This window comes from Pogoniulus pusillus, chromosome 26 (assembly GCF_015220805.1).
Source record: "Pogoniulus pusillus isolate bPogPus1 chromosome 26, bPogPus1.pri, whole genome shotgun sequence".
NCBI classification, from domain to species: Eukaryota; Metazoa; Chordata; class Aves; order Piciformes; family Lybiidae; genus Pogoniulus; species Pogoniulus pusillus.
In genome coordinates this window covers 16226254-16250109 of record NC_087289.1, presented here as the reverse complement: position 1 = coordinate 16250109, position 23856 = coordinate 16226254, and the positions used below count along the sequence as shown (strand labels likewise).

Sequence of the window (23856 nt, the reverse complement as noted above, 5' to 3'; positions counted from 1 at the left end):
AGCAAGAGAATTGAGGGTGGGGGAGGAGGTCTGAGAGAAGAGCTGATGAAACCCAGTACTTCAGACATGAGATATGTAGGAATACACATGCTGGGAAAAGCAAACCACAGCAAGAAACTTCTGTATCCTAAACCAAGATTGATCACATGCACACAAGAGGCTAATTGTAATGTGGGGCAAGGTGCCTGATGCCAGAAAGGTAGGTGAAAGAAAAGGGCTGTGGGCAAGAGTAATAGCCCCCATCTGATTAGCCCTTCCGTGTACCTACAGTGCTGTCCTTGCAGCATGGCTTTGCTCTGCTGCTTCTTTATGCTATTTTTAATGGGTGGTCTTCATGAGCCATGCCAGAAGCTTTGTGACTTTTCTTACACTTCACTGTGAAGCTGTAAACTTTAATTGTTTTTTCCTCCCAGAACTTTCTAATAAAGGGAAGAAAGCCCATTCTAACCCAGAGACCTAGAACCTGGGCCAGTGCCACTGCTCTTCTCTTGACCTTCACACTGTACTTTCATGACAAAGGAAATCTGCTGAGTGGAAGATGGTCACTCCTTCTAGTCAAAACCAATTCAAGGAGATGTCCAAAGGACATTTCATCCATGAGCTGTTCTGCAACTGAAGAGGAAGTGGCCAGTGATAAACCAAAAATGAACAGTTAGCAGCTTTTCCACATACCAGGTGGTCCACACATACATGCTCTGGAGCAATTAACAGCCAGCCCCCAAAAAAACAGAAGATGTTTTATTGTCTAAAGTGTTGCAATACAACAAATACATGATCTGTACAAAGGACACAATAAAGCAAGTTTAAATACAAGCAAGAAAAAGAAGTCCCCATATTCACAGTCCTCGGACAACATCTTACACCAGATCCTGAACCAACAATTCAAAGACTCACTGAAAAAAAAAAAACCAAAATCAACCCAAAGAAGCTGTTAAAAAATGTCAAGGTCTCCAAAGAGTCCATGGGTGCACTGTCTTACAGCAGAGCTCATGGGGTATGCTGGGAAGGGTCACAACGGCATCTTATTGCCCTCAATGCTGATTTTCACTGCATGGGCCGATCTGCTTTTTTTCCTGATATCTGTGAATTTCCGCATCTGTTTGTCCAGCCGACTCACCCCTTTCTTAGAGGTCCCCTGGAACTTAAAAAATAAAACTAATTACCACTGAAAAAGAAGGAAAAAATAAAAATAGAAGCCCCAGAGGTTGAAGAAAAGGGATGCATGCAAGGTTACACCTGCAAGAGGGGGCTGAGGAAGCCACTAGTTCAGCGGGCTGTGTGTGCACACGCACCCATGTTCTCTCCCCACACGGCAGATAAAATGGTTCCCCCAACAGATGCAGTACACAGATGGAGGTCACTGTGCTCACAAACACCACAGTGAAGCACTCCCCTCACTGGGATTAACAACTGTGTTACAGCCTGGACTGGTTGTGTGTCTCTACTGCTGGAGTCCAGGGTCAGACACAGCCTGCACTGTGATGGCACACATAGAGGTTTCCTGTAGGGGCGAGGTCTTCAGACACAAATGCACTTGACTGAGACGTAGTGAGCTGACCTATCGATTCCAGTTTATTTTAGTAGTCACTGATTAGCACTTGGAGAGCAAGAGATTACTGGGGACAAGAGAGTGTAGGGGGAAGCTAAAGAAACACCTACGCTGACCAGACAAGAAATAAGTTAAAGCAGAAAGATGAAACACATTAACTGCAAACCAGAAGCCAAGATGATGCAGCAGTTACTTTTCACAGGTTAAGTGATGCTGTAAAGAAGCACCACTGCAGACAACCAGGCCCTTCCAGTCCACAGCCTTTACTTCCTACAACACAATTGCCACTGACTAGACAACAGAAATGGTAAGTGCTGGAAACATCACACCTTTGGGAGAACACAGATACCCAGAACATGCTAGCTGATAGCTGACAGAGAAGCATCTGTCAGAAACTGAACCTCTTGTTCTGATCACGGAGGAAGGTGCTCCCTCACACAGTGATTCTGGGTACATCTCATTCCAAAACCTGTTCCCTAGCCATTGACATTCTAGCTGGAATTTCCCTGGGATTTTTTTTAAAAATAGGGTTTTTCAACAAATAAATACCAAGGTTTAACTCCACAGTTATCTGCCACTTGTTAAGCCTCTTCCTGGCACTCTTGGTTCGTGGCAGCCTGGCTGACAGAACTGAAACGCAGACTAGAGACTGGCAGAACAGTTCCTGCACTGATGAATGGCACTGATGGATCTTCCTTCACCCCACACTCAACGGCGTTTCCCTTGCTCTGCAGAGGTCTGAGGCCTGTCACTACCCCTCAAGTCTTGCAGGTGTGACAGATTCCTTACTCTGAAACAGTAAAGCATCAGCCACAGGTGCTGGTGTACAGTGACATGAGGCCCTACACTAAGGGCTAAGAATTCCTGTGTAGCAGTTCAGGTAAAGCTGGAGAACCTAACAGAGTCACAGCAGCATTCCAGACCACAGGTGGTGCAAAGCTCTTGTTGGGTACAGGTAGTTTCATTTAACACCTGCCATTTGGGTACTCTGAAGCTGTCGAGGCAGCTAACGTGGCAGAGGTCATGTTCCACAGCCTACTTTTTTCCTGTACGACTTCCCTTTTAGGTGCCAGTACAGACATGAGGGAGGAGCAGGAGAGTTTTCCAAGTTTAGGGTACACACACTCCTTTCCTGTATGTGCAAACTGCCAACAGCTGAAGCACATGCACTGTCCACACCTCCCTTGAGGGATACCTCTCAAACTTGGGGAAGGCAGTGTCATGGCTACAGGGGCATCCTGTTGCCTTCAATGCTGAACTTGATGGCCCGATGCACTTTGCTGAGTCGTTTCTGTTCAGCAAACCGTCTCTTGTGTTTTTCCAAGCGACTAATACCTCTCTTAATAGTCCCGGGCTAGAAACAACAGCTCAGTTAATGCACAGAAGCAAAGATAACAGCAGAAAGCACAATCATTATTACTTCTTCCATTTGCATGTGTTTTACCATGTACTCTGCTTCCAAATTACACTGTACAAGGTAGATGAATGAACCAAATAAAGCAAGGCAAAGGCCTCTAAATGGAACAGTTAATGTATACCAAAGCCTCAGCTTTCCCAAACTGGAATGCTATCAGAATACAAAAACTGGGAAAGGTATAAAGATCTCAGAAACAGTTATTGAACGGCAGCTTTAGTTCAAAATGCTCTAAAATAAGAGGCCTGTAATCAGATTCTGATCCTAGAGAGAAACTAGAGCACTTAATGTGAAAATCTCTTTTTGGTAAGAGAAGCAACAACAGCCGAGTGAAAAGTATTTGATGAGCTTAAAGAGCTCACTGAACAGCAGACCTTACTGTCTGATCAAATCAGAAGAGACACTTCCAAAAAAGATAACTCTGCATAGCAGTAAGGTGACAGATTCCCAAGCTCAGTCAGAGACTAAGCTGTCCCTACACAGCAGTGCTTACCCTGGAGGACTCCATCTCCACATTCCACTTGGGCCTGACCACATAGTCTTTGTTGGAGGGCATTGGCACCCTTGCACGGGCACAGAACCCAGGGTCTCCGGGTCTAAGAGCCCTGCAGGAAAAAAAAGAAGTGACTGCTAGAGCCAAACTTTGCACAGTAAGAAGTATGAGCAATCCATCCTGTTCTGCCTCTGAAACACACTGCATAACCACTGCTTCTAAAACCTCAAACCAAACTGCAGAGTCCATACCACTCAAATACTTATTTCTCATCAAAATAAATAGGTACAATCCAACCTACTTTTCCTCTCCAGTTAACACTTTCTCCAGGTCCCTGCGAGGAGTCTGACCACCAGAGCTGCAAGGAAAGTAAAATTTTACAGGCATCTATACACAAAGAGCACTTTTAAAAGACAGTCAAGCATAGCAAAAGAAAAGAGAGGTGCTAACTGCTTGTTCTTTTCCTTCCCTCAGCATATACATGCCACTGTTTTCCTCAATGTGGTTCTTAGAAAGAAAGGAGTGTATGTTTCTGTGTGCTGCTCCTACCTGCTCAATCTCCTTCGTTGAGGCATCTGTTCCAAATCTCTCTGCTCCCTTTCTTCCCTTGTCATGCCTTTATAGTTTGATGTCAGGCCAAAGATGGGTCGAGACCACTCGTCTGTTAACAAAAATAACAAACAAAAGAAGTTCTTAATGAACAACAGGCCACTAAGGTTTATTTCCAAATCATTCTGGTGACCAAATACAGCTTTCAACGTTTGTGGCAAGTATTTACACTTCCTTTCAACCAAAGAAATGATTTCTGAGCTCTTAATATTTAAGGAAAATCCTGCCTTGTGGATAGTAAGAGCTTTCATCCATGTCATCTCTCACTGTTGCCTGCTCTTTTGGAATCTCTCTCAGGTCTTAAAATACTTCAGTGTCAGGATCTCCTGCCCCACACAGCAAATGCTATTTTAGAAACATATAAAACAGTTCCTAAATAACAGAACAGGCTTATAATGAGTCTGCAGCCATTCAGGGGGGAATGCACTACGCCGACTCCAGCTATTTAAGAAGTCACACAAGATGTCTCTGAAGTAATAAATGGTCTTCTGTCAGCACCCTTTCTTGCCTTTGCAGCATATACATGGAGTCTAGACAAGCAGCCAGGAGAGAATCAGAGCAAAATAAATCCCATTCTCAGTGTAGAACAACAATGAAAAGAACAGAGAAACGTGCACGTAGCAGTAACACAACAGTGTTCATTACAGATCTATAAACAAAGCTGTGGAAGAGATAGATCTGTGAGATTCCTACACTGAAGAATTAATTCTACTACAGATGACAGCAAAAAGGCTGATGCAGAAATTGGATTCTCAGTGATGCAAGGCACGGGGAAGTTTACTTACTGATCAGCTTCCCTGCCATATCCTTGTTAGGTCTTGACTCTTTGGGGTGTTTGTAGAGGTACATTACAGCTCGTCCAATGCCACTGTGCTTCAGGGTCTCTTGGCTCACACTGGGCAGCTGCAGGGTGAAGTAAGAAAAGAGCAAGAAATGATATCTGAATATTAATGGTATCACTGAACTCTGCCAAAAGACCAAAACTCCTATTCACAATAACCCTGAAAAAGCTAACATTTTTTATTGTCTCACTAGAAATAGGTTAAAGTATCAAACACCAAAACCTAAAGATTTGCACTACCATTCTTGTCACATAAAATCAAGTCTCCAGAACCATTTACACAAAACATTCTTTTGCTTGTATTAGCAAAGAATTGAGTTTCTGCATTTAATAAAAACTTCCATGGCAACAGCATTCATGTAATCAGCTTAGCTACAAATGCTTGAGGTCTACAGGGAGTATAACGAGCCTTCCAGTGCACTGCGTTCTTTCAGAGGCCATCACAAGAGAAAAGCAGAGGGAGACAAAGCAACTGACTCCACATTAAACTTCAAACATAACCTTGGAATGGGCACAGGGGTCAAATCATTCTAAAGCCAGGTAGAACTCTTGCAAATTCTTAGGAAGGAGAAATATTTCTTGAGTTTTGGTCAACTAAAGCCAGCTAGTACTGCTGTAAGAAAAGTCTTACATAGCAGACTATGCCATGCTTTTGTGAAGGCAGCAGAGGCAAACTGAAGTGACTAATGGTGGTGTAGGAGCCACTGGGAACAAGGGAAAAGTGACCAAGCAGCTGATTTATCCAGAATCTAGAAATGCCACAGCACTCGCTGAGAGAGGGTCATGTCTGTAGTTCACCTGACTCTCAGAACTGTCTGTGGGCCACTCGCTAGCAGAGCTATTTGTTTTGTTGCTTGTGAACAATTAAGTGCCTGAGGTTCCCCAGCCAAACTTTGTTCAGCAGGCCCAGAACATAAGACTCATTGAAATAATGCCACTTTTGAGCAAATACATGTATTTTGCAGTTCTCTTCTTCATGTATGTGCTAGTTTGAAGCGAGCTGGAATGTTCTGGTAAAAGAACTAGATAATGGGCAGTGAAAAAAGTAAACAATTGTGTCTCCTTCGCTCACAGTCACGCTGAGAACTCTGGGAAGAAGAAGTAAAACATTCTCCATTTTGTCTTTCACTCTGCCTTTGCCTTCAGACCTGGTCACATCTCATTAACCTTGCTCCCTAACCTCTTGGCTGCACCTCTCTTCTTCCCTGAGAACTGGGGTAAGGTTGAGAGGGCTGGGGGAGGTGTTGGGGTGGTTTGAGAGCCCCTCCTGGGGACTCAGGTTTCTGGGAGGGGAGTTGTGCTTCTGTATTGTTTATCCTCTGTATATGTCTGTATATAACTGTATATATTGTAAATAGCTGCCTGTATATTTGCTGCTGTAAAATAAATAGCTTCATTTATATTCCCAGAGGCTGTCTGAGTTAGCTGGGGCAAATCCAAAAGTGGGGGGGGGCAGGTAAGAGCCCAAACCATCACAATGTATTTCACTGCACAGTCTACTGGTAGCAGTTGCAACATTTCCTAAAGCATATAATTGTAAAACCATGGAGAAGTCATGAATCAGATATGGTTAAGAGTCAGTTTCAAACCTCTTGCAAGATCTTCAGAAGCTCCTCTCTTATCTTTAGTGCTGGCAGACTTCGGTCTGGAAGAGGGGAAAGCCACTCTTTGATGGCAGACATAACACCGCTGTCAATGAAAGTTTCTTTGAGGTCCTGCCTAAAAAATGTAACGAGAAGCCACAATGTCACACAATGCATCAAAATCTTCAGATGTGATGTTCCTTCAGCACAACAGTGCATTTGAAGGTTTTTCACAGTATCACAGTATCACCAAGGTTGGAAGAGACCTCATAGATCATCAAGTCCAACCCTTTACTACAGAGCTCAAGGCTAGACCATGGCACCAAGTGCCACGTCCAATCCTGCCTTGAACAGCTCCAGGGACGGCGACTCCACCACCTCCCCGGGCAGCCCATTCCAGTGTCCAATGACTCTCTCAGTGAAGAACTTTCTCCTCACCTCCAGCCTAAATTTCCCCTGGCGCAGCTTGAGGCTGTGTCCTCTTGTTCTGGTGCTGGCCACCTGAGAGAAGAGAGCAACCTCCTCCTGGCTACAGCCTCCCCTCAGGTAGTTGCAGACAGCAATAAGGTCACCCCTGAGCCTCCTCTTCTCCAGGCTAACCAATCCCAGCTCCCTCAGCCTCTCCTCGTAGGGCTGTGCTCAAGGCCTCTCCCCAGCCTCGTCGCCCTTCTCTGGACAGGCTCAAGCATCTCAGTGTCCTTCCTAAACTGGGGGGCCCAGGACTGAACACAGCACTCAAAGTGTGGTCTAACCAGTGCAGAGTGCAGGGGCAGAATGACCTCCCTGCTCCTGCTGGCCACACCATTCCTGATGCAGGCCAGGATGCCACTGGCTCTCTTGGCCACCTAGGCACACTGCTGGCTCATGTTCAGGTGGGTATCGATCAGCACCCCCAGATCCCTCTCTGTTTGGCTGCTCTCCTGCTTTTTCATGTTAAGTTAACCAGGAAAATTACGTACAGCTTTTGGGTTTTAAGGTCACCTAGCTGCAGCAGCATTTACTTGGAAGGAAAAAAATGTTTCACTGCATACTCAGTACAACTGTAATGTCACTCCATGAACCTACCAAATTCCCAATATACCCCAGGATAATTAGCTGGGAGAATGACAACTCACTTTTTAAGATGCATAACTACAGTTGGTAGCAGAGTTAATTTCTTTAGTGCCGGTTTCTTTTGTGTATTCAGTTGTCGATCCTCCTGTAAGGAGTTGAAGAATCAGTGCAAGTTAATCAGAAGGAGAAATCAGTAAATCTCATTCTTCACAACATTTCCAGGAAAAAGATTAGTCTGTTAAACAAGAAGTGCAACTCTGCCAGGATGACAGTAACTTTGTTGTATAATGTGTTTTGGGGCTGCAGGAGAATGAAGCAGAGTACATTTTCCTTTGAAATATCACATTACCCTCAAAATAAACATCACATTAGGAGACTCCCAACAAAATGGCTTTGTTTTCTAGCTCATGATTTGGGTTGATTTCAATAAACTGGAGACCTGTAGTCCTCCATGCTATGCACAGATAACCTAGAAATTCTGCTAGTAAAATTGCACCAAGACACCAGAAAAACAGCAAGCCAAACCAATTGGAAGTGAGAAACATGTATATTCACTTCAGCTAAGAATGTAACTGGACAGCTCAGGATGAAGCACTGGTGCAAGAAACATCAGAGCACATAAATGTGCATGATGTGCTAAAACAAAGCCTGGGTTTCATGTGATTATCATCAAAGATCATATTATCACTATCTGTTCAGTACTTGGGCTCCCACATAACAAAATGATCCATTACAATCAACAGATATAAGGTCTTGCCATGGCAGCTCCTTTCCACTCAATCCACAGAAGGCTTTTTCTGCACAATGGTTTTTTATTGCAAGATTCTTCCCTTTCTTCCCCTCTTCATGCCCCAGAATGGTTTGACAGGCACATGCTAGAGAGTAAGATAGCACAATAATGGAGATCAGCTCTTCTCTCTGGCATAAGGGACTTTGTTTAGCATCAGACTTGGCAGAGTTAGATAATGGTTGAACTAGAGGATCTTGAAGATCTTTTTCAATCAAAATGATTCTACAATTCCAAACTGTATGGCTTATTCAAGACAAATTTTCATAGCAGTCCCTATGGTTTTGTTTAAGGGGGACCTGAGACCCCTCAAACTACCACAACTACTTTTTTTTTGGCTGTCATTACTGACAAGATTCCTCTTTCTAAAGTTTCGTATATTCTACCCAACTGGTTTTAATGAGTTTCAGTCATGTTCTTTGACTGTTACTCCAGCAAAACTGCAACCACAAGACACCTGACAGAAGGCCAGCCCCCAGTAAACCTTGCAAAGCAACATACTAAACATGACCCCTTGAAAAAGGCAGTCTGCAGAGCAGAACTCCCATAATTCTGCTGCTCTACTACGATTCTAATGGCTTTGAAAAGGGTTCTTGTCAGGAACAGAGAGACACTCAGCGCGCTAGTAACTGTAATCACAAAATGAAACCCCACTCCCTTTCTCGGTGTTTGAAACACTAATTTGTGTAGTTTACAGAACATGCAAATGTCCCTTTTCATAGGACAGTTATCTAAGCTAATCAAAGTGTAGAAGTTAACTAATTTTAATCTTTAAAATGAGTGACTATTTTCTACAAAATTCAACAAAAGGAACGTTTTCATCCAGAAGAGCAAAAGTAACATTAAAATAGTTGATCATATATTGGAAGCTTTCTGCAGTGTACAGATTACTCCTCCTGAGTCCCAGGCAGATTTCTGTATTTTCCTGATGACAAGATTTTCCCATAGAAAGGAAGTGGATTTTAAGGTGTCTTTGGAGCCTAGAAAACTCACCTCAGCAGCCTCATTCATCTTCACGATCATAGCACTGACCACATCATCTGCATCACTAATGAAAGTTCCACCATCTCGATTTCGTCTGCGCTTGCCGCTCATACTCTTCTTTCTTTGCAACATCATGTCAAAATCTGACATGAAGTCCATACTGAAATGCAAGAAGAGTTTGTGGATGATCAAAAGAGGGTTGATCTTAATGCATTTGCAGGAAATACTTTAGAGTAACCTTTCAAAACTTCTCCAATAAATCTGCAGGCACTATGTCTTAATGGCTCTGTAGGATAATTAGTTATGCTCAGTCTACCAACTGGGAAGGGCTTCAAAGGCTCTAAGATGTCCTGGAAAGTCGGCAAGACCTTGCTGAAACAGCTAGTGAGATGCACACATGTAATATTCAGGGTCCAGAATGTGTTAAAGTGTCATCAAAACTGACAAAGGTTTAACTTCCCTGCACCTGCTAAGCAGGTAACAGTAGAGCTGAGTGCCCTTCATTAATATTAAATTCATTTGGGTTTTGATGTGGAACATGCAATACTGTTCTCTGCTGCAGAAGCACAGGTGTTCTGCTATGAACTGCTAAGTGACTGAACTGTACCAGCTGCTGTAGTTTATGAGAACACACATGCTGTAGAAACACAGTCCCAAGCCTTTCTGAACAACGAAGTTTAGCCAGTCTTTGGAGAAGCTCTTGCATTCCTATTAACGAAGGAGTATGCAATACTGTGACTTACTGCTTCCCTCTTTTGATGTTATCATCAGAGTCAGATTCATCTGCTGTCTCCTTCATGTCTGTGTCACCTTTCTCTTCCTCCAAATCTTCCTGATTAAAACCCTGGTGGGTAATGACAATGCAAATCAGTGTATGAATCAAGATTGAGCATCTATCTACTCAGGCACTTGACATTGATATTCATAAAGCTTCAGGTAAGCCTGCAGATCATCTAGAAGAAAGAGGAACAAAGGCTCCCTAAGTCCATCTGTGACTTCATGTAAGTAACTTTCCCAACAGAAGAGCTGTGAATGCTATTTAACCCAAAGACTAACTCAATGACTCCAGCAGATACAAATTGTCCCTTCTGGTACAACACATATCCTTGAACATGAATTCAAACTCAAGTCGTTCTCAAGTGCCTCCCCATGAAGATCAGATCCAGCACGTGAACAAGAGACGTGCACAGTAACACTTACCGTAAATTCCTCTTCCTCCTCATCACCAGACTCTCCAAATATATCTGCAATCAGGTTTCTGTGAAGGTAACAGTAACATTAATGTACACAGACTGCAACAGTCTTAGTGTCTTTTCTCCAAAAATTCCACTGTGTGGACATCCACCTTTCATTCTGCCATCTACTAGTGAGCTTCCTCTCCACACCACCAGTGAAGGTGGACAACCATTCTCTGCTTGGGATTCATCTGTTCTCCATTCATAACCAGTCTCCCCATCTGCAGCCCCAAAAGAATACACATTCCCAGACACACTTACTCTTGTTCATTTCCAGATTCACTGTCACTGCCAAACAGATCTTTCTCTTCTTTTTTCTTCCCATCATTCTCTTTTCTTTCTTCTTCTTCTTCCTCGCTATCTGACACAATACTTTTCTTCCTGTTGCCAGATTTCTCCGAAGGTGCATCACTATCTGATTCTTCCACATCAGAAAGGATTCGTACTTTTTTTGCAGCTGCTAACAGAAAGGAGTGTTACTACGTATGAAAACAGACTCTCATCCCTGGCATACAAAAAAAAGAGTAAAAAAAGACTACAGAAGTAACAACAAAGTAAAGAAATTACTAACAGCAATAATCAACACAACGGGTGCCAGTAGAAAGCAAGATCACCACAGTCTTCTCTCTTTTCTTCTATTAGACTCAAAAATATTACATGTTTGCACAGTAATGCAGCTACAACAATAGTTTCTACAAATGCAGCTGTGCTCAAAACCCAAATGTGCTTTTTGGTTTCTTGTCTGTCTTAGAATGGTTTAACTCTAACACTACCGCTTGTTGCAGCACTTATTTTCACCCCAGAGTTTCTTACGTGTTTTCTCGTTGTCATCCTCACTGTCAGAAAGGATAGCTGTTTTCCTCTTTACTGTTTTCTCCTCCTCTTTCTCTTCTTCATCACTGTCTGATATTTTCCTTCTCTTAGGAGCTTCCTCTTCACTGTCAGAGCCCTGAAATCCTTCCTTTACGTGATCAGTATCTGAGTGATGAGAATCATTCTGCACCTCCTCCTTCTTGTCCTCCCCATCACTCTCCTCAGACTCTATTGCTTGTTTGTGTCTGGAAACCTCCTCGCTCTCTGAGTCACTGGCTGGCTGCTTGTGGAGTTCCTCACTCTCAGAGTCACTGGCTGGCTGCTTCTGGATCAATTCACTTTCCGAGTCGCTGGCTGGCTGCTTGTGTGATTCCTCATTTTCAAAATCACTACTGTGATCTCTGGGAGGTTCTCCATTTTCAGAGTCACTCGCTCGATGATTTAAAGCATCTTCATTTTCAGAGTCACTTAAAGGCCGATTTGGACGGTCCTCAGTATCAGAATCACTGTCTTTGCCTTCATGAGCTGCTTCATTGTCTGAATCACTCACATTGTGATTTGGAGGCTCCTCATTATCTGAGTCACTGTCTTTTTGCCTTGGGATATCTTCATTTTCAGAGTCTGTCTCATGTGCCTCTACTATTTGCCCATCATCTTCTCCATCACTGTGTTCATTCTGAAAAAGAAAAACAACCTCAGACAACTCAGCAAAACCAACCTTAAAAAGTAGACAAAAAGTGCTCTGAATTTTTCCTTGTCCTTCCTCTGATCCAATTACCCAAAGCACTAAACCCAGAAATATTTTCTATAGAGAAATTATTATTAGGCCATTTGCATCAAAGGCCTATCAAATACTTCAGATCCAGAAAAATACTAGATCATTGGAAGTGTGTCCACCCTGCAGTGCAGTCACATTTTGAAAATGGTAACAGAACTTCAGAACCACTCAAATAAATACATCTAAGAAGGGCTCCTCAAGGGTAAATGCTTAGTGCTTTCACTTTGACAAGTGAGGCCTTCAAAGCGGCATAGTCAAAATTTCCAGTAATAAGGCAAGAAACGGAATCTCTCTCTAGTCATTTACTTAAGATCTCCAACAGTTTGCTTTGTATGAAATAGATTTTGCTGAAAGCATACATACATCACTTTCTAAGTGAAGCTGCAGAGAGCTTGTGCCCTTTCCTTTCTTGTCAAGGAAAGATACTTAAGAACACATCAAGACCAAAAGCCTACCAAAAATCAGAAATAAAGTTTTAGACCTTTCAGGTACTTTAAAAGTTCTGTGTTTCAATGTGCGTTACAAGGTGGAGTCAAAGCTTCTCTCCCTTAGGCTGATCACTCCCATGCCTACTCAGACACCTGAGATAACCTATGCACTTAAAACTTCAGAACTGCAACATGATTCTTTCTCTTCCACACAGAAAAAATACTGAGACATGCTTTTAGTTTTTGGAAAAGCATTTCACAAGCCACCTATCAAAATCATTACTGAAAAGACCTTGTTTATCTTTCCTATATCTAATGTTTACTTGACAAAAAGTCTCAATTGCCTTTGTCTGAGAAAACAGTATTACTCTTGAACATTCGTGTCATTAGCTCAGTACACCTGATGGTCACTGTCACAATAAAACTCCATTTTGAACTGAAAAGAGCAATACTCTGATTTTTTTTTTCTGCAAATTTAAGCTCCCTTATCCACCAGGCTTTCCTGAGATAGAGGATTTTGTCTTGGCTACAGACTCCTTCCATTACTGTATTTGCAAACTGGGTATTTAGTGTCTTAAGAGACACTTGCAAAGCTCTACATCCTGGAGCTTTCAAGTACTTGTTTGTCAGCAATTTAATTTCCTTGGGGAAGAAATTTCCATTCTTTCTATTTTCTGTAGTCATTCTACTCACACATTCAGAGTCATACCAAATAAGGTAGGTGTGTCTATCCTGCACCTAAAACAAATGATTCTACTATTAAAATGTATGATTAAGAATTTTTTTTTAAACTAATTTTAATTGTTCTTAGGAACAACTCTCTCCAGAATTATACCAAGAAGTAAATTACATTGCTCTGTAAGATTTTTGGACCTTACACTTCTATTCTCTTAGCTAGCACTTGATAAAATAATACCTTCTAAGTGACTGCAAAATCACTAACAAACTTACTGCACAATGGAAAACAGTCAGGACAATATAATTTTAAAACATACATTTCAAATACAACTTCACTATTTCCAGTGCTAGCAGTTGCTGTGACAATGAGTGAGCAGCTTTCTCTCTGCTGCTTGTCCCTGTCTCTACAGCAATACTTTCTCCGTACAGAAAGAAAACATGGTTCTGTAAAAACCTGAATTTGGAATTGTAACTAAATATGAAGATTAAGAAGTTACAGATTTGAAGATGCATGGCTGAGGAAGATCATACTCACACTCAACTGCTCTCAGCTTGTTATGGGATCTTACTGACTTAAGTGCCCTCTCCTGCCCAGTAGCTCCCACATGAACTAACAGCAGTGCATGTGATGTATTTTCTCTGACTGTATTATGTCAGATTAAAGAAAACTGCAGCTGCAAACAGAACAGGAAACAGATTTTTCAGCAGTGTTACAAGCACAGTCATTGAGAAGTACTGAAATGCAGAGACATACACTGAAATTGTTGTTTATAATAACAGAAATTCTTTAATCCTTATTTTCCTGTCACATAATTTTTGGTCTATCTTTTCTTGATTTCAGATGGCTAATGTTGAATAGATACTGAAAACTGTCAGCAGAAATAAGGCATTTTGCCAAACAAAACCAAGGAAAGCAATACAAATAATTCTACCAGTCTAAAAAGCCTTTGGTCAACACATGAACAAGTTTCTTTTTAAAAATCAACTGGAATCCCTAATGATTCCAAAGTCAGAAGTAAGGCTGAAGGTTATATATCCATCTCTTCAGAATACTGAAATAAATAACAAAGAACTTCTTATGCAAAACACTGTGTCAGAAGTCGTTATGATTATACAGCATTACTGCTGAAGCACTTGACAACACACTGAATCTCCAGTCTGCTCCTGCAAACTGACAATCGATCCTGACAACAAAGATGTTTGGGGAGAGAGAGCAGACAGGCATCCTCATTAACTCACACTGCAACTACACAGAGCTCTGCACCACAGATTCACAGTGATCAGCAGCTGAATTCCTCTGTGATATAATCACCTACAGAAGAACCATTTGGGCAATGCAGATACCTCTGCACAGATTGAGTGCCATCTACTCTAGTCTGAGTCCAAAAAGCATGAGAGCTAACCTAAATTGCACTCTATTACTTACATCAGACAAGACAGTAAGCCTTACAGAATGACAACACACACTACCTCAGATTCAGCACATGAACATAGCTCAGCATCTGCTGAAGCAGAGCTGAGACAGACTTGCTTGGAGTCTACACAGAACAGACAGGCCCAGTCCACAGTCATCAGTGCAAAGGTTTTCTGAATATAGTTACTGAATCTGTAGAAAGTGTTGGAATATACTTTGACAGAAAAAGTGCATGCACCTTCACAGCAGGACGATTGAACTCTGAAGGACAAGCTCCTTCCCCCCAGCACTTTTTTTTTTACTAGTTCGTCTCTAAAAAGACATTGTCCAATAAATCAAGTGTATAATTTTGGAGTTTTCTGGTTTTCCTTTTCCAAATAATCAAAAGATCAGACTTCCTCAAAACCAAGTAGGTCTCAGGTAATTGCTACTGCATTTTTCTCTAATTCCTTTGCTTTCTTTTCTTCCTCCTCTTTATCTATAAACATTTTAATTGAGATGTCCTTAATTTATTCAACTGAAAGAATTCCATAACATGAGGCTTTAGTACAGTATAAAATAAGAAATCAAATTTACAAATGTACAAAATCAAATTTACAGTGTTATCCTTTCACATAAAAATTCCAGTCAGCAATGAGTTTAATTGGATCAACATGCAGCCACTTTGAAGAGGTACTACTTTAATAATTTAGGAAGTTCAACAACATTGACCCATCCATTACAACCTCCTGAATGACATTTGTTAAACTGAGGCATGCATAATCATCACTGGCAAATCAGCAAGCAGGTCTTTTTCTTTTTAGATATGTAAGGTATTTGAAGTATTTGTAGAAGTTTGTTAACAGTCACAGTCAAACCATAACTTAGATTTGTGAAGACAGCAGCGACTTGGTGAAAGTGTATGAATATAATCATTAAAGAGTTCCAAATAAGCCTGACTTGTACAAACACTGTAAACATGATTTCATACTTATTACTGTACTAAAACTATGTGTTACCTATTTGTCTAAAGCAGAATTGGTAAGGACATCAAGAAGAACATTTATAGATAAAGTGGGACTGGCGGAAGGAAAGCCAGAAAAGAATTATGGAAAAGAAAAACCCACATACCTGAGACCTACATAAGTAATTCCTCAGGATTCCCCTTTTCTTTAAAGTTAAGAACCTGAAAAAAAAGTTTCAAAGTTTAAAACTTCGATTCTTTACATCCAAGTTCCAAATTAGAGACGAAATAGTAAGGAAACAGACTTAACTGATTAGGCTGCCTCAAAGGCTTTTTTACCTTTGAGTGTCATTCCTCCCACATATTCCTATAGATGAAGGAAATAAGAGGATGAGTGAATAGGGTAAATAATATGCTAAGTCACTGAAGGCTACACCTTTCAGAAACAGCTACTCCACACCGCTGCTTTTTGAGCTGCACTTTGAATCTGGTGTAGAGAAAACTAAGAATGTAAGAGTTGGTATTTATCATTTGAGACAAATCAAATAAAGCACTACGGCTTGAAGGCTCACATCTACTATCCTACAGAGAGGTGCTTTAGTTGTTTTTTTCATCTGTGTTTTGGTTTGGGGTTCTGTTTGTTTGGTTGTCGGTTGTTTTTTTGGTGATGGGTTTTTTAATGGTCTTTCTGAAGTATTGTATCTACAGAGGAATATTCAACAGCCATCACAGAACAAAGCCCTTAAAATAACACAGGCACAGTTAGCAATTATAATAATAGCTCCAAGTAGTTTGTGGTTATTTAAATGTGAAAAAGACACAGTGAAGATGCAGTAACAGTCAACTGCATGTTCTGTAGGCCAGATAGTCCATTACTTTGCCACTGTAAGTAAAATTACAATCCCACAGGAGTACAAAAGAGTAAGAAAAAGTGAACACATTTTCACATATGACAGGAAAAGCTTAATATTATTGTAGAAGCAACATGACTCTCCATGCACTCATCCCAGATCTTAAAAATTAAAGCAGAAGTACTAAATCCCTTAGAAAGAGTTATTTCTCCCATGCTGGAACCCTGATTATGACAATGAGAGATGTTGCCTTGCACCAAAGCAGTGTTTTCAATGGTGAATATCAACACCTTTTAAGAAAAAGGAATTGCCAATCTGTTTGCACTCAAATTCAGATATGCAGGAAGAACTTTCATTCTATATAAATAGAAAAACTTCATCTACTTTCTAACTCCAAGGAAAGTATGAATTCAATAAAGGGTGGAGGAAAATGAAAAAGAATGCATTTTATACCACAGCAGTCCAGCCTTTTGACAAACCAGCCAGCTATATCACATCATGCATTTTAAGCAATTTAAAAAACTTATAACCATTGAAAACTCAGAGTCAAAGCCAACCTTTACATAAAATGCAATAAAATATGCAAGACAGATTGAAATGGCTTTGATTAGTTTTTATGAACATCAAAAGCTCTCCATAACTTCAATGGCTAAAGACATGAGTTTACAGAACAAAGTTATTCTTCCTCAGTAAGATGACACAATTCTCTATCAAGTCACCAAAAAAATTCCACAAAGTTAATCTTAACTCCAAAACTGTTGTACAAATCTGAAGAGAGCCTTCACTTCTATCAGAATCACTTTTCAACCAAATCAGTCAATCCACAAGCAACACTCTCCTAAATACAACCCTGGATCAAAGTATTACCACCCTTTTCATGGTGTAGGCTTCTCAAAGCAAAGGTCACTCCAGATGGAGTGATACCATTCAGAAACTTTAACCTGTTCCTTCTCCACATGGAGACCTGCTTCTTTGGAAATGCAAGGTGAAAGACACAGCACAAACAGACTTCAGCACTCACATCTGAGAAGGTGATAGAACATTTACTCTTTGGTAAGGGAAATCTATGCCTCCACAACATTACTCTGCACAATGCCATGTAAAATTCTTCAACATACACTGCTTAGAATTTCAAACCCAAAAAGCTTTTATTTTAATTGAGTATGAGAATATTAAACTTATTCTAGTAAAAAACAGTGAACACCACTATAATAAGAAAAACTGTCAAAGTCCTTATCCTATGTATTGGTCAAGAGATTATCTGACATAATTCTTTCTGGAAGTAAAGCTGTGACAGGGAAAGGACTTAAAAAAAGACCTGAATACATATGTGAGTCTCAGGTAAGAGAAAAACCCTCTTTAAACAAACAAGAGGAGGAAATCAATTTACAGAAGAGCAATATATATGTGAGTCTCAGGTAAGAGAAAACCCCTCTTTAAACAAACAGGAGGGGGAAATCAATTTACAGAAGAGCAATCTTTATCTAGATAAGTGCCAGTAGTACCTCTGAAGGGTGTCCTACTACACTTCCATTCTCTGATCCAGACTGCTGCTCATTTACTTCATCTTCAACATCAGATCCTGAATCTCGTTCGTCTTGCACTGGAGTAGCTCCGCCATCATCTACCCCAAAACCAAGAAAAGGAAAGCAAAACTCAGTATTGCCCAGTGTTTAAAATGGATGATCAAGGAGGCAGGCAGCGCCGCAGTCACACTGTCATTCTAATCATACACTAACACAGACAAACGAAAAGCATCTACTGGGAAGGTCTGGCACAGACTCACCAGAGATACCCCAAAAGAGATCACAAAACCACTAACAACATGCACAGAAGCAGGGACTTATATATTAAACCACAGGACTAATAATAAGGTGTCTGCTGCATTGTATTCACACCAAAGGGTCCGGTCCAACCCCGCCGATGCCACTCCAGCCCCCTGCGAAGCCATCGGCTGATAACCCCCGGGGAGAAGGCGGCGCGGCCCGGCGCAGCCCCGCCGATACCACCCTAGCTCCCAGCAAAGCGATCTGCTGATAACCCCGGGAGCAGAGGAGGCCTGACCCGGCGCCGCCGATGCCACCTCAGGCCCCTGCGGAGTCAGCTGCTGACAACTCCCAGGGTATGTGAGGCGAGGCCCAGGCCGGCCCCGCGCACCCTTGGCGGAACGGCTGCAGGATTTCGCCGCCGCTTACGCGACCGCACAGTGAGGCTGAAGGGCCCCGGGCGCCGGAAACGGCCTCTGGGCAGAGAGGGGCAGGGCGATCCCCGCCACAGCCAGCAGCCTGCTTCGCAGCGCCCCGCGCCCCCGACGGCTCTGCCTGCCGCGGGGAAAGCCGCCGCGCCGCTACCTGACTGCTCCCCGCCGTAGTACTCGCTGTCCATGGCGAGCCGCCGAGCCCCGCCTTCCTTGCCGCGGGCGGCCGGCGGGGCAAAGCCCCCCACGCAGTACTCGCCGCTAGGGCCCGCCGCTTCCTCCCGCCGCCGCCGCTCGGCTCCCGGCTCGCACAGGGCCCAAGATGGCGCCGGCCCTCCCAACGGCCCGCAGCGCGCCCGCGCATGCGCCGCGGCAGCTGCCCTTTGCCCCGCGTGCCCCGCGGGGGGCGGGGCTGGCCGGGCCCGCCCCGAGGCTCCTCCCTGCCCTGCCGGGCCCCGCCCCGAGGCCCCTCCCTGCCCTGCCGGGCCCGCCCCGAGGCTCCTCCCTGCCCTGCCGGGCCCCGCCCCGAGGCCCCTCCCTGCCCTGCCGGGCCCGCCCCGAGGCTCCTCCCTGCCCTGCCGGGCCCCGCCCCGAGGCCCCTCCCTGCCCTGCCGGGCCCCGCCCCAAGGCTCCTCCCTGCCCTGCCCGGTTGCACGAAGGGAGGTTTGGGTTGGACATTAGGAGAAACATCTTCCATGAAAGGGTTCACAAAAGACTGGAACGGGATGTCCAGGGAGCTGGGGGTGTGCAGCCTGCAGAAGAGGAGGCTCAGGGCAGAGCTCTTTGCTCTCTGCAACTACCTGAAGGGAGGCTGTAGCCAGGTGGGGTTGGTCTCTTCTGCCAGGCAACCAGCAACAGAACAAGGGGGCACAGTCTAAAGTTGTGCCAGGGGAGGTCTAGGCTGGATGTTAGGAGGAAGTTGTTGGCAGAGAGAGTGATTGGCATTGGAATGGGCTGCCCAGGGAGGTGGTGGAGTCTCCATCCCTGGAGGTGTTGAAGAAAAGCCTGGATGAGGCACTTAGTGCCATGGTCTGGTTGATTGGATAGGGCTGGGTGCTAGGTTGCGCTGGCCAGGAGCGGGGACAGGCTCTGCTCACTGCTCCCTGGGATAGGACAAGGAGCAATGGGTGTAAGTTGCAGCACAAGAGGTTCTGCCTCAACACAAGGGGGAACTTCTTGACTGGAAGGGTCACAGAGCACTGGCACAGGCTGCCCAGAGAGGTTGTGGAGTCTCCTTCTCCAGAGCCTTTCAAGGCCTGTCTGGATGTGTTCCTGTGTGATCTGTGTTAGATAGGATTGTCCTGCTCTGGCAGGGGGGTTGGACTGGATGATCTCCTTGGCTCCCTTCCAACCCCTAACATCCTGTGAGCCTGTGAGCCTGTGAACTTGAAAGCAAAAGACTGATGCAACCTGCAGCCTGAGGTGGTACCATAAGAACACAAGATGCTCATGGCCATTCTCTAAAGGGCTGGATCTATTGGTAAGGGTTAAGAGCTTCTCTAAAGGCCTGGATCTATTGGTAAGGGTTAAGAGCTTTGTGCCCAGCAGCTCTAGTTCCCAGTTCAGAGCCAAGCAGTGCTGACTTAGATGGGACTCCCTGCTGTGAAGCATCCATTCTGAAGAAGCCAGCTGCAGGTTTCTTTTTTCCCCAGCTTTCTTCTTGCAGGTATTGGTAGCAAAACACTAAAGAGAATCTCACACACTGGGTTCACATCTGGAAGAACTAATACAAAAGCTGTCTGGCTAAGATGCCCTTCTTGAGGCAAAAAGTATTCGATGGAGACGGATTCCTACACCCTTTCCCAGGCTACTGCTGCTAGCAGCTCAGGAGAGCTCAGGACCCAAACAACACTTGGTTGGTCTCTGTGGGGGCACTGTCCTGCACTTGCTCTGCAACGCTGCTGGATGAAGGGTCTTTACCACTTGTGCATCAGTGGAAAAGACACCTATGGATGAACAACTGTCGCCACTACATTTGAGCTGTGTGCCATGCCAGCTGGAAAAGCTTGCTACACAGCATCTGTCTTGAATGAAAATGTCAGAAATAGCAACAACATGCTGCTGATGGCGACGCTCTGTCTCTGCCTGCAGTGGGAAGGTGGCAGACTCCAGGCACCCAAAATTTCTGCTCAGCTCCTTCTGTCCCTGCTGAGAACATACAGCCCGAGGAAAAGGTGAAACTGTGTCACTGCCTCTGGGACTTTGCCTTGGTCTGGCAAGAAACAGGCAAACGCCAGGAGCTAGCTCCCACCCATCCCAGGTGCAGCTGCAGAGGAGATGACAGCTCTGGGTGAGCAGCCCTGGCCTGGCCTCTGCAAATGCTGCTCGCAGGAGCATTCCCACTCCCCACAGCTCTTCTGTGCCCCTTCTAGGCTTGGGGTGTGTAGATTCAGACTCCTGCCAAGGCCATGCTCAGGGACTCCCTGTGTGCCTGGGTATCCTCATGCACATGTGAACAGAGCGCTTCATGGAGCAGCAGTGACTTTCCTTTGAGCACCTCGCAGCTTAGCCCTGCTAATCACCCACATACAACCACTCCAGGAGGCAGAGTCTGTCTCATGCCCAAGCCTCAGCCTGGGCATTCTTACTCAGGGTGGATAACTGCAGAGCATGAAGTCAGCTGCAGAGGGCAGATCTCAACTCATGTCTCTCTTCTCACCTGCTCCCTGATACCTTCACTGACTTGTGTCATTGATACATCATTTTAAAATGAAAAGTCCAATAAATGCACACTGTGCTGGTCTTTTGTCTCTCTTCTTGTTCTATGGCAAAGTAAACTTCTTATTCCAAGGGGGTACAGTTCAATGCATAACAAACTGCAGAAAGTTGAGCCAGTGCCATTTGGGATATTTCTAAAGAACAATGATTTTTATACTCCTACATGCTACACTCTTGTTCAGGAACATGAAGATTTAGGAAGCTGAGTACTCAGCAAAATGAGTCATTATTTCTTCTGTGCTAGAGGCACTTAAGAGATGATAGCAGAGTGATTAAGCCATTATAAACTAACACACTCCAGCAGCAAAACCACATTTATCATGCAGGCAGTTAATTTTACCATGATAAATACAGCTGAACTCTTTGAATCGAGTTATTACTACACATCTTCTACAGTTTTTCAGTCAGAAGAAGAAATTGTCAGTAAAGGCAGATGTCTGCTGGATACAATCCTACATTCTTAGCAAAAAATGCTTTCCCCTGAAAGCAGCATACATAAATGATATAGAAACTGTTTCTTTCTTTGCAGCTCTATAGGCTTTTTCCAGGTAGCCCCAAAGGTCCCATAACGATCCTCAGGACCACATTCTTAATGGCATCCCAGCCTTTTTTCCTGCTTCTATGTGACTCTTACTGCTTTTTGCTCTTTGCACTTTGTGGTTTCACTTACATCTTTTCTGGAAGGAGCAAGCACAGGTGTTTGTGCTGATGGGAGGCTCCTGTTGCTTCACTGGCCTGACTTCCACAAAGAATGTAATGGCTTTCTACAACCAACTAAATAGAAGGCAGTGTGACAATGTCAATGTGACTCATTACAGCACAGCAAGTTTGCTGCAGTCAAAACACTGAGGGAGGGAATAACATGTTGGGAGTAATGTAACAGAATCATAGAATCATGGAATGGTTTAGGTTGGAAGGGACTTCAAAGCTCATCCAGTTCCAACCCCCACTAGAGCAAGTCACTCAAGGCCTCATCCAGCCTGGCCTTGAACACTTCCAAGAATGGAGCAATGGACAAGGAAGAACATGAATTAAAACTGAAAAATAATAACAAAGATTGAATAATGTGTGCTAAGGCAACTGGAAATTGTGCACTGGTGACAGAATAGAGGATTTCTGCCTTTGCTGGAAGTGGAAGGAGGCATAAGGGCTCCTTCCTAACAGTTATCAATTCCCATCTTTCTGAAACAAAACCTATCCCCAAGCCTTGTGCTGTGACATGCCACATTCACTACACAGGAGAGGGTGTATCTGTGTCTTAACCTCACTTTGGCAATGCTGGAGAGCTGGGCATCAGCCCTGGCAACTGCTTGGCAGGCAGCCGTGTCCACACTAGTGCGCACGCTTGCATGCACACCTTTGTCCCTCCTGAGCCAGAACCTGGCACTTACTGGCCTGTAATATACCCTTGTAATACTGTCTTGGCTGCATCCCAAGAGGGAGGATGGAGCAAGACTCAGACCATAATGGGATTGCACAGTGGGGGAGAATGACCTGCCTGCTCACCAGCAGAGTAAGCAGTGCCCACTTGACGTGTGTGAAGGTGTGCAATGACACAGTTCCCACAGCCCCACCAGTCTGCCGTTCTGTACATCATCAGCAACTGGCTGGAATGAAATAAGCCTTTCCCTGAGGGACAGAATGCTGAAGACAACCAAAGGATGCACTTGGAAATCCTTTACTGGTATGTACTTCTTACTCGGTTTCCTCTGTTCCCTGCAGCGTGCCTTTCAGAGTTAACAGGCAGTGACTTAAAGCTATAAATCTGCTTAGAGGAAGGGAATGAGGTTAGTGTTGACAGGAAGCCTTCTTGACTGAACAGTTTAAATTGCAAATTGTCACAGCAATCCACCTCCCTTCAGAAACCTCAAAAAAACCCACCCTAGTTTAACGTAAAATTATGCTTGGTGTCCAGAACGCAGGGAGGGAGAAATTAAAAGGCCACTCTGACTTAGCTGGAGAGAACTGTGAGAGGTAGTGCCATGTGCACATTAAACCCTTTGATCCTGACATCAATCTCTTAATTAGGAAGCTGTCAGGAAGAGGCAGTTTTGTTAACACATGTCTCTCTGGACAGACCTATTGCTCTGAGCAACAGCAGGGTTAAATTCGCCAGTGATTAGCCAATGTTGATTTATTGCATTGCTCAGTCTGTTATGCCATACTACAAATTACCCCTAATTACAGCTGCAAATGTGTCTGTGCCTTGAGCAGTGCCTTGCCAAGCTCTGTCTTCAGCAGTTAACAGAGTTGCTCACTCCTGAGCTCAGAGTTGCTCACTCTGCACTCGCAGAGCTCGGTGCCTTCCCCAGTCTGAGCTCTCCTGTTCACTCACAGGCACTCCTCTGAGGAAGCCTCTAGCAAGCCACCTGCTCATTACATGTGCTTTACAAAGCACCTAGGCTGCCTCCACTTGCTGTATCAAGTCTCTGCTCCTTCAGCTTATGCTTTCTGGCTTTGGAATATGTCTAGACTTAACTGTGGGAAC

The 23856-nt window shown here is 43.9% G+C and overlaps 1 protein-coding gene across 7 annotated transcripts in view; it reads right to left on the bottom strand.

The window, feature by feature from the left end:
• Window positions 1-723: 723 nt before the first annotated feature.
• IWS1 (interacts with SUPT6H, CTD assembly factor 1) overlaps window positions 724-23856 on the bottom strand; it is a 37953-nt gene continuing 14820 nt past the window's right edge. The window contains exons 1-15 of one of the 7 annotated variants that reach the window (XM_064165272.1): window positions 18805-19005; window positions 17959-18077; window positions 11362-12037; window positions 10810-11005; window positions 10514-10571; window positions 10057-10157; window positions 9323-9473; window positions 7605-7687; window positions 6496-6625; window positions 4851-4968; window positions 4006-4117; window positions 3758-3814; window positions 3457-3568; window positions 2745-2903; window positions 1054-1141 (exon numbers count right to left, since the gene is read on the bottom strand). In XM_064165272.1, coding sequence (XP_064021342.1) covers window positions 2775-2903; window positions 3457-3568; window positions 3758-3814; window positions 4006-4117; window positions 4851-4968; window positions 6496-6625; window positions 7605-7687; window positions 9323-9473; window positions 10057-10157; window positions 10514-10571; window positions 10810-11005; window positions 11362-12037; window positions 17959-18077; window positions 18805-18838 — 2076 coding nt within the window. In that variant the 5' untranslated portion in view covers window positions 18839-19005 and the 3' untranslated portion in view covers window positions 1054-1141; window positions 2745-2774. Of the gene's footprint in view, window positions 1142-2744; window positions 2904-3456; window positions 3569-3757; window positions 3815-4005; window positions 4118-4850; window positions 4969-6495; window positions 6626-7604; window positions 7688-9322; window positions 9474-10056; window positions 10158-10513; window positions 10572-10809; window positions 11009-11361; window positions 12038-17958; window positions 18078-18804; window positions 19006-23856 lie in introns of those variants that run through there. The other 6 variants (XM_064165270.1, XM_064165271.1, XM_064165267.1 and 3 more) reach the window with 6 other exon arrangements.